The sequence below is a fragment of the Trichoplusia ni genome, chromosome 2, assembly GCF_003590095.1.
Source record: "Trichoplusia ni isolate ovarian cell line Hi5 chromosome 2, tn1, whole genome shotgun sequence".
Lineage (NCBI taxonomy): Eukaryota > Metazoa > Arthropoda > Insecta > Lepidoptera > Noctuidae > Trichoplusia > Trichoplusia ni.
In genome coordinates, this window is record NC_039479.1 from 9,417,956 (window position 1) to 9,428,358 (window position 10,403).

Genomic DNA, 10,403 nt, shown 5'->3' on the forward strand with positions numbered 1-10,403 from the left:
AATTCGAGACAAAATTTGCTATCTAAGAACATTTTCTTTAATATATGTTGTACCTTAAAGAAAATTTACCTAAGTGGTTAACATAAATAAAACAATTTTTAATAATCATCAAATATTAAAAAGGTGAAGACCAAAGCGTCTAAATTTTTAGAGCAGAATATCCGAACGAAAAAAGTATGGTGACGTGCCGTGAATCTCGAGACGTGGCTGACGTTTGCGTTGTTTTGTCAGTCTGCTGTCCGTAATTTCTAATATCGGTTGCCGTTGATACTACGCTAAATTGTGATTTGCTTAGTATTACAGTATAAACCTTTATTAAACACATATCAACGTAAGTAGTGAAGATTTATTAGACATTACTTGATAATAATCCAATAGGAAAGGTTGATTTTATGTTCTCTAACTGTACTGTGTCCTATTTCTAGAATAATGGATCAAATCGCTAAGTTCGTCGAGCCTGGCAAGCAGTTCGCCAAGGACTCCATCAGACTGGTCAGAAGATGCACAAAACCAGACAGGAAAGGTGAGTTTATCATAAATAATATACCTTTATTATGTTTGTGTGTTGGCACTTTTCCATCAACTCAATAAATTCTACTTGTGTTTTAATAAATTATAATGACTTAAAACTAGCCTCACAAGCTGAACTTTCACTGTAATTACCAGTTATTTAGGTAATACTGGTTAGGAATGCTGTAACTTTGGGCATATGTTTCAGAAAATTATACATAATTTTCTAATAGGTTATCTTTTGGCAAGGAACACCTACGTTTTACGTTGTTGAATGAAAAGCTGCTTTAATATTTAATATGTGATTTGAAAGTAAACATTTAGGAACTTCATTTTATGCAGAGTGTACAAACAACTTGACACCTCATCATTATTTAAGTAAAAGGTCCAAATCTGTATGTCAAAGTATCAACATATATTGAGTCTTAAAATATATTAAGTACATACACAAAACTTCTATTCATCATGATAAAATTAAGGAGTTTTTATTGTCTTTAAGTATTTATAAAGAAACCTTATTAATTTGAAATGGGGTCTTGAACCATTTTTATCTCATGTATTAAGTACAGGAATAAAATACTTCACCATATTTAAGCAGTATGCGAATGGACTTCAAAAAGTTTAAACATTTTTCATACAATTATTATTTGATTCACAAAAAGATGATCATCGATACAGTATATTGAATCCTAGGAAATTTTATGGTGATTTAAATAGATATATAATTTTATAGAATATAATAGAACGGAACAAGTATTAAACTCTAAGTAAAAAGTGCCAAATCACACTTCACTTTTTGAAATGATACTTGCAACATAGATTATGCATGACTTGATGCAATCAACCTGTTTTCTTAAAATACTTTCAATTACTTGCAAGTCTTATGAATGATACTTTCGCTTATTGAAATCAGGTTCAGAATATGTAGGCTGTTGTTACCTATGTCTTATCTTACAATGTTTGTAGGCATATCTTATTTAAGCCTTTGACTGAAAACAATGTTTAAAATAAACAAATCATTCCCTCTTAGAGAATCTTGGTTATTTTTAATTAAGCATTATTTTTAATATGAATCTGCTCCTGGAGACAAGCTGCTATGTTTCTTTATAATAATTTATTCATGTCCTTTATATAAATGTGACATTTTGTGGTACCTGGCTAAACACCACTCACATATGTTACTCATTATATTTATAAGAAGTTGTACTCTATTCGAGCTAAGTTGACCTTTTTGACTGGTTGTTGAATGGTTCATGAAGTGACAGGCATTTGCTACTGATTTGATTTCAAGTTTTTTTTTGCATTAGTTAATGCATCATAGTTTTAACTAATATGCATAGTATTCTAAATTTTTAGTGTCAAAACACTATTCATCTGCAGCTAAACAAAATAGATTTTCTTATCATAAGTCTTTGTAACATTTCTCACTTCTGTAAATTAAGTGTTTAAATCTGTGTGTTGTCTTGTAAAACAGACAAAGAGAAGAATATAGTTTTCTCTAATTTCCTAGAAAGGTTTTCTCCCACATACTCACTCATTGCCCTGTAGTCCCAAAATAGGAAAAGCCTATCTAGACAAGTCATAAGAATACTATATTAACATACCTAATAACCTTGTTTGTTTATTTCCAGAGTTCCAAAAGATCGCGATCGCCACCGCCATCGGATTCTGCATCATGGGTTTCATTGGCTTCTTCGTAAAACTGATACACATTCCCATCAACAACATTATCGTCGGATCATAATTATAGCATAGTCTTAGATATAAACTACATGTAAGGGCCCCAACAACTCTAAGTTAACTGTCTAACTTCCACATCAAATGTTTTTTAAATAAATTATTTTCACTCCTCAATTTATTTTATTTTTTATTGGCAATTAGTGGTTTTGTTGCGATATGAATGAGAGCTTGTATATTGGAGTTTGTTTTATGTGTAATATATTGCAATAAATTATGTATTTATTAAATATATTAGACTTAATTGAATTGGGTTTTTTCTGCTGTACTGGTTGACCTCTGATGAGCTAATTCATTATTCTAATTAATCCTTAGTAACAATTGATTGACAGTAATTTACGAAGTTAAATACTTTTCAATTAAGTGTAATTTGCAAATTATATGCACTTTCTACCTCGATTTGTTGGTTCAGTACCACAATAATGTGCAACAGCTTAACAAGACCCAGTAGTGCTACCACATATAGGCGACATTATGCCTATTATGGCAGTCAATGAAAGAAGTAGTTTAAAAAAACAAATAACAGTTTTATTCAATAACAAATTATAATTTAAAATTCTATTTTATTACATTACATTAAACAGTGTTTTATTGCATACATTGGTTGAGTACAATTTTCAGAACAATAAATATTTAATTTATAGGTGCCTTAGCACCTGTTCACACCGACAACAGTAAAAATGTAGATAATCTTCTAATTCATTATAGAGAGAGTATAATTGGTATTTTAACGAATTAATAAGTTAATAGATTACTAGTGAAACTAAAAAATGGTTGAATTCCATTACAGGAATTGCATTTTTTTTCAAATAATATTCTATTACCTACTTGTATCTTCTATTTTTACTTTGGCAATAATTGTCAAGTAAAAAAATTGGTCCTTTATTCAGTTTATGACTCGTTATCAAGGATAAAAGAAGACTCGTCAAGCAAAACAGGAATGGTTGACTTCACCGCATAGAACGAAACAAAATGTTACTATTTTCCTGTTCACATTAGTTACTAAACATTAGTAAAATTACTACATCAAACAAAACCATAGTCTATAGGACCTTGAGCTCACATTAAGTCCTTTAACCCTGTCTGTCAAAAATATTTTACTTCGTTTGAGACCAATGTAGGTACGTGATAGCTAAAAATAACAATTGTATTATCAGTTTCTTGCTTTTTCTAAAACGTGTATGTAGAAGCCGGGTACGGGGACCTCACTCAGTGGCTTGAAGTCGGCATAAATGTGGTGTTTGGCACTGTTATCGAACGCTTCATCTAACATTTCCGTGAACTTAGCCAGTTTGTGGGGGTAGTAGCAGAGACGGAATTCACTGAAATATTAAAGTAATTTGTCAAATTCTGATTAAATACATTTAGAATTAGGTTTATCGAAGAACGGACAAAGTATATTTTTTGCAATATGCAGAACTAACAGATATATTTTTAAAATGATTCATATTTTGAAATGGCAACTTTGATGAAAAGTTAGATGGGGAATTACCATAAGAAAGTTTTAAAAAAATGCCACAGATGGCGCTCGAAATGTACAATCTTGATGGAGATAGCTGATGGCGATACGATGATGAGAAAAAAATTATATCATAATCTCAAAACAAAATGTCTTGTTTTACATGCAGTATCACTTGTCAGTAGGTAATTAAGGACAGATTGAAATTACAGAAAATATTAAATCTTACCTTGTCTCCTTGTTTGCTTCATCTGTTATGCAGTAGTCCAATGCGACGAGTTGCGGCTTGCCGCCCACTACCAACACGGAGGTCTTAATGTCTACTGGATATCTGCACTGTAATCAATAAATAACATTTTGATATTAACCTGACAATTCAAAAGTTTTCAGAAATAAAAGAAAAAAAAAACCAGTTATTGAACTGTCAATAGATGGCGCTACGGTACAGTACTCGTTACCACTTATTTTAATACAAACGATTTTGAGCTTTAGCCTTTTAAGAATTAAGTCACAATCACAGTTAATATTGTTAAAGATAAAGAAATCATAAATTACATAAAACGAGATATCCTTGACCCCTACAAGTTCACTTAGTTTATTATAATAGGCATGTTTGTCATCATCCGAACTTGTTTATCGTCTTGAAGAGATAAAATTAAAAACTCAACAACAGTCTATTTGATAATTTTATCTCAAAAGAAGGGATAGATAACCATGCTATTTGTTAAGTATATTAATTAGTTGGTATTTTAGTAAGAGACAGAATAGCGCTTATATGACTGTACAAAGTAGGTAGGTAGAGGTACCAACAAGCCTATAATTCGATTTGGTTGTAACTGGATTGTGAACTTGGATATCGATAAGAATAACACGTTTATGTTTCTAGTTATCTAAGCGTAAACATCGATTTAGTCACACATGTTGGAATGTTAAAAAGAGAAGTCATGAAAGTATTTTCACACTTATCAAAGCCGAGAGTTTCGGGGGAAATCCCTTGGGACTCGGTTTTGGGTAGTTGGTTTTTTGGACTCAAACATTAAGTAATTCTAATTTTTATCCATTAGCCTTATCTGACAGTTTAAAGATACGTTCCATAATATACGATTCATAACTTACGTTGTAATAAATAGAATGTCCGGGAGTTGCTCCGCTGTCAATCATGGCGTCGTAGTTCCTGTGGTCAATGAACAACAGACCGCCGGGCTTCAGACACTTGGCGAAGTTCCTGAGGCACATCTTCTGTACTCTCTGGTCTCCATACTCGTCCAGAAGATGGGCAAATGAGTTTCCGAGGCAGATCACGGCGTCGAACTGAGTTCCCGGCAAGAAGGACTCGATGTCACGTGATAAAGTCTCCCAGTTCGCTTCTTCAATGACTGAAAAGTGATAAAATAATAGTTTGTTAAGTTTAATGTCAAATCGAAATTAAAATAAAATAAACGACCGAATAGATCACATACACAAATCAGAAATCCATTCACCTAATACATCGTTTGTCAAGAAACATGATAGGTCAGTACGAGTAACTACTACAGAAAACCATAGTTACCGTAGGTTTACATAACCTTCAGGTAGGCACTAAGCACAATATTATTACAAGACTTCCGTCGACGGGGTCAATTAAAATGATTCACGGGAAATTTGAGTAAGCAATTTATATTTTTCCTCCTTATGCATTTCATCCTATGAGAAGCCATTTATTATTTAATCCTTTCTTTTATTACCCATTAAAAAGATTATCAACAATTAAAAAATACTTTATATCTATCTCTTCTACGTGTTGAGGGCTACGAACCCAATTCTTTTATTTTTGGTAATTATGCGAAATAAATATCGTTATAAGAAGTACTTACTCCATTCGTCGTATTTGGAGTCTTTTCTCTTCTCCCAGCGAGCCTTGAGGGCGTGTTTCAACATCTTGTCTGACGCGTCCACTGACACCAGCTTGAAGCCTTCGTTCACCAACATCATAGAGTCAATCCTGGAAAATAGGAAACGCAACAGTTAGTTAGGTAAAAAGGCTTCGTTTTTTGAATATATGAGAGGGAATGAATGTGTGAGTCAATTCTTCTTCTTCTTTCCGTCTGCCCAAAGTTGGTAGTTGCATCATACTTCTTGCACTACTCTTGCATACTTATCATCACTTCTTGCAAGGGAAAAGGAGAACTGGGTACCTATGAGTGGATTGGGAAATTCATAATCCACAAGATAACAACAAAGTAGATGAGTATAGTTTTAAACGCGTGAAAAATATCTGTACTTAAGTTTGTTGTTGGGGAATCCCTAATCTGTCTTACAGGTTAGGGTCTAGGTAAATAAACATGAGCTTGTACCTACTGTGGCAAAATTAGTGTACCACATTTATGTATAAGTGTTTATCTATTCAATATAGGCTGTTATCAAACTAAGTACTTGCTAACATGATGCGGATATTTATCTGAAACTATTGTGTGTTATTAAAAGACTCATACATACGGATAGTTTCTTTGGATGAAACCACGGAATTTATGTTATTCTTACTAAAACTCAAACTCTACTATACTGGTACTTGGTAAGTCCAGGATAGATCATTCTTCATAGACGTTTCATATAATATAAAAAAAATATTATTCGGATAATTTTTCTATGATTTGAATTGGGCGCACCAAAATAATTGTCATTGATTTTGTCCATTGCCATTGTTTCATAAATTACCATGCAAATTGATGTACCTAAGTAAATCTAATCGAGTAAAATCAAATTTGAATTACATACATCCGTCATTGATTCAGAGCTGAATAAACCAGAATTCTTAAGTTTTATCTTGAATCAGACCATCCAAAGTCAAAGGTTGGACTTGTTTATTACGTGGTGTAGGTAATTGATAATAGCAGATACATCATATTTGGTAACGATAACAAAATGACGCGATAACACTCGTTACGTGTTGACTGTAAGCAAAACAGCTGAAGAGGGTTGAAACCTATGGATGTTGGCATGCTTAAGTAAGATTATGGACAGAACTTTGCAAATATCAGACAAACCTAAAGCTTTCGATCCTTAATTAACCCGAAAAAAAAGTCCGTCAACCGTTATTTCATTGATATTGGTTTGAGGTAGAGCGGGATAAGTCTTTGCCCCAAAGGTGAGGAAAGATGACTTCGGGAAGCGTTAGTGGGTAATTATCAGTAAAAAATACATAACTTGAAGATGTCATTATCCTTCCTTTTTAACCATTTAGGTCTTCCTTTAATCATATAGTTACTCTAACCATTTAGGTTAAAATAACTGTAGTGGTTAATTGTATTTATTCTTACTATATCTAAGTATTAATAGTCGTCGTACTGTACGAGCTTAGACACAGAATAACATCTAATCAAACAATTTGCATTATCAAAAGTGCAGCGAGAATAATGACGTTCTTAACTTGCGTAACTTTTTTCCTGAGAATTATCCTTGTCCAGCAGCGATAGTAAAACTTATAAGAAAATAAGCTAATGTAACATACCCAGTCCCGCAGGCGGTATCCAGCACAGTCTTGCAGCCATTCTTCTTTAACAGTCCGATCAAGAAGTCCTTGTAGTTCTGGGTCCTCTGGTTGCTGTCTCCGATGAACTTGTTCCAGGTCCTGGCCGCCTTGCCGTCCGCGTACTGGTCCTTCACTCCCTCGGAGGGAATACCCTCGGATCTCGCGTGAAACACTTGGTCGGCTGACATGGTTTACTGAGGAACGAAGAGTTAAGTAAGGTAGAGCGTAAAGGAATGGTTTAGTCACAGGCATACGACTCTCTCCTAGAGCAAGTCTATCGCAGCTGTGCAAGGATGGCAACGCATAGCGTCGTTTTGCTTCTAAAGCCTATCTATTAATTGCTTTATTTGAACCCTAAATCACAGGTTTGGCGAGAATGTTTGAGAAACTATTTTTATTTGATGTTCGTGAATATTTAAAAAAAAATATAAAAAGAAATATGATGATCCTGGGATCCAAGAAATTCATTAAAAAATTATCATCTAAATTGCTGATTATAAACTACTTATAACTGACAAAATACTTTAACTGAAGTCGTCTCTTAGTTAAAATCCAATGACTATAAATTTCTTACCCCAACACCTACACAACTCCCTAACTCAATATAAACTTGTACTATGATAGGAAGATGTTTCTATCGACATGTTATATTCGATTTCATTCACAGCTGAGAGTGACGCGAGATGATGCAAGCGTGTTTTGTTTTTCTCCTGTTATCAACGCGATAACGGATCTTTTACGGTAAACACGAAGAACATAGGTTGATGTCACTTGATAAACTGTGGCATAATATAATGTTTTGGTTGTTTCACTGTTTTGTTATATCACTGGGATCGTGTTTAACAGTACCTACCTACTTGGAGTAAATAGAGGTGGTCAGTATTCTAAAACGAGTGTCCTTCGGTGTAAATAAAACTAAGTTTTTGAATCTCCTATAACATCGTCCACTAAATAAATTTTCATTAATTATAGACGGATTTAACATATTAAACAGTTTAGCAAATTGAATAAATTAATATGTTTACAATCCAATAGACACACATTTATCAATACTTCCGTCTATCAGACACAGACTTAAGATCAATGTATACCTATTAATTACATTAACGTAAAGGTGTATTCACACATGGTACACGCAACATAAACAATCTGTTACATCACTATAGTTTTAGCTAAGTTATGCCTAGCTACAGGCAGTATTTTGGCATTTTGTCGCATAGACATAGACTAAATTAAAATACTAACATATTATAAGTGACGCAAGTATTCAAAAATATACAGAAGATTTTTTTTAATCTTTACGTCTCCTTTAGGAACCTAGTATTCAGCGCTAGAGCAAGAACACACGTGTCAATATCACGTAATATTAATATTATAGCGTCTAATAACTTACGAGTTTGAAATGACCGCTCGCGTTGGCCTCGCGAATCAGACTGAATGCTGTCGGCAGACGACGCGAATTATAACTGCTATAAGTCAAGACTTCAACGATTTTTTTAGAGTATGTGGAGTCTGACTCTTTGTATAATGCCATGTCATAGTATGTTACACTTATAGTTGTTGGTCAGCGCGTAGTTAGCTCGAACGACACTGCAGAAAAGATTGCCATTTTATCGAATGGTATACGTCCTTGCGGGTTTGGTTCCTGCGTGATTTAAGTTAATATTTATTTAACGATTTATGTGCCCAGTAAATAAAGAGAGAAACAAGATATGAAAATATATGTACAAAGGTACTGCTGATGTATTATTATTTTGTATTGCTTATTTATTTAATTTGCAAATGTTCGTTATTGGTATAAGTGACAGTTGCGTTGGTTTTTTTAAATTGTTTCGAGACCTAGTCAAATACCTAGAGTTAAAAAGACTTAGTGTCTACTAGCGATTTTTTTTGCGAATGCATTTTTAACCATCTTTTCGTTTATGTATACGTACGAAGATTTGTTGCTACCTTTTAATTTTGATTCGAGATACGTTTGTTAAAAATCTTACATCACGAAGTATTAATTAGTTTGTAACTTAGAACCTAATGAAGAAGTTAATTTTGTACAATACTTGGTGTTACTCGACATTGAATTTTAAATCTTTTGCCATGAACACAAGGCGCATTCTGCCATGTTATGATTGTTTTCGGGAGATATTGTCGAGTCATATTGTGTGTCACGGAAAACTGTTTTCCTCAGTTTATGCAATTCATTGTACCATAGCTTAGGAAGTTGAGTTAGATGATGATGAATAATCAATATTTTTTTATATTTTCCTTAAAAAATACTTAAGTGTAGGCATCTAGGTAATCAAAAATATTTGCTTGCATCGTGGGGGTTTCACATATACCTACCTATTCAAGTGAATTCATTAATACTACGATTGATACAAAAATACAGCCAGACTCGGATCAGAACAAGCGTTAGTGGGTAACACAAATGCTTATCCTACGCAGGGATCGAACCCGCGACACGTCATGGACGAGAGGATTTTTCTTGATAACACTTGACTATCCAAGCAGACTGTACCTTTATTCAGCCGCACATAATCTTAAGACTAATAATAGCAAATTCTCTTGATCTGTTCGTCGAAGAATTCAGTAGATCTATCTCCAGTTTATAATATCCATATTTAATGTTAATGACACTTAAATAACAGTTATGCTTATTACTTATACTGCGAACCGACTTGATGCTAGCCTTACAGCATAACCTCTATAGAAAATTGCAATCAATTACTATTATGAGAAAAGGCTTTGACAGTTATACTAACCTAGATAAATACTTAAGACGTCTTCCTCTGCATAACAAGGGTTGTTTGCATGATAGGTACGTAAAAACTGTAAACAATTACCCACATTTTCGTATCTGTCTAAATTATAATTGTACCTAAATAATAGGTAATAGGAGTAACTTCAAAACATAATAAAACCAAAGCTAATCTCCACGGCAAATGGAATCCTATTATATCACGATATTAGTCGGGGATTCCCTGAGTTGGAACAAAATTTGAACCGATATAGCACTGAGAATTTAATTTTTCTTTGCTTAAATAATAATTGTTACTTGTCAGGATAGTCAAACATTAATAGGTCAGGTATGGTTCACATTATATATAATTATTAGATTTAATGGCCATACTCAAATAAATATCAGCAGATGATAGCTTTGAAGGGACATGGAAGTGTAGTTTAGTTCTATTTTAA

General features: G+C 33.3%; 2 protein-coding genes across 4 annotated transcripts; one reads left to right on the plus strand and one right to left on the minus strand.

The window, feature by feature from the left end:
- The first annotated feature begins 214 nt into the window (after positions 1 to 214).
- On the plus strand, positions 215 to 2,364 carry LOC113506724 (protein transport protein Sec61 subunit gamma). The gene is made up of 3 exons (XM_026889558.1): positions 215 to 331; positions 426 to 523; positions 2,142 to 2,364. The coding sequence occupies exons 2-3, from the start codon at positions 430 to 432 to the stop codon at positions 2,252 to 2,254; spliced, it is 207 nt and encodes a 68-aa protein (XP_026745359.1). The 5' UTR covers positions 215 to 331; positions 426 to 429; the 3' UTR covers positions 2,255 to 2,364.
- A 394-nt stretch (positions 2,365 to 2,758) lies between these two features.
- Positions 2,759 to 10,119, minus strand: LOC113506686 (glycine N-methyltransferase-like). 3 transcript variants are annotated; one of them, XM_026889535.1, is made up of 6 exons: positions 9,971 to 10,119; positions 7,194 to 7,408; positions 5,560 to 5,687; positions 4,823 to 5,082; positions 3,936 to 4,042; positions 2,759 to 3,569 (listed from the first exon to the last, which is right to left on the minus strand). In XM_026889535.1, exons 2-6 carry the CDS (start codon positions 7,400 to 7,402, stop codon positions 3,401 to 3,403), a joined length of 873 nt encoding a protein of 290 aa, XP_026745336.1. In that variant the 5' UTR covers positions 7,403 to 7,408; positions 9,971 to 10,119; the 3' UTR covers positions 2,759 to 3,400. The 3 variants fall into 3 exon arrangements, with proteins under 3 accessions (XP_026745336.1, XP_026745322.1, XP_026745328.1); XM_026889521.1 differs by lacking the exon at positions 9,971 to 10,119 and adding an exon at positions 8,608 to 8,683; XM_026889527.1 differs by lacking the exon at positions 9,971 to 10,119 and adding an exon at positions 7,789 to 7,877.
- Positions 10,120 to 10,403: the final 284 nt, after the last annotated feature.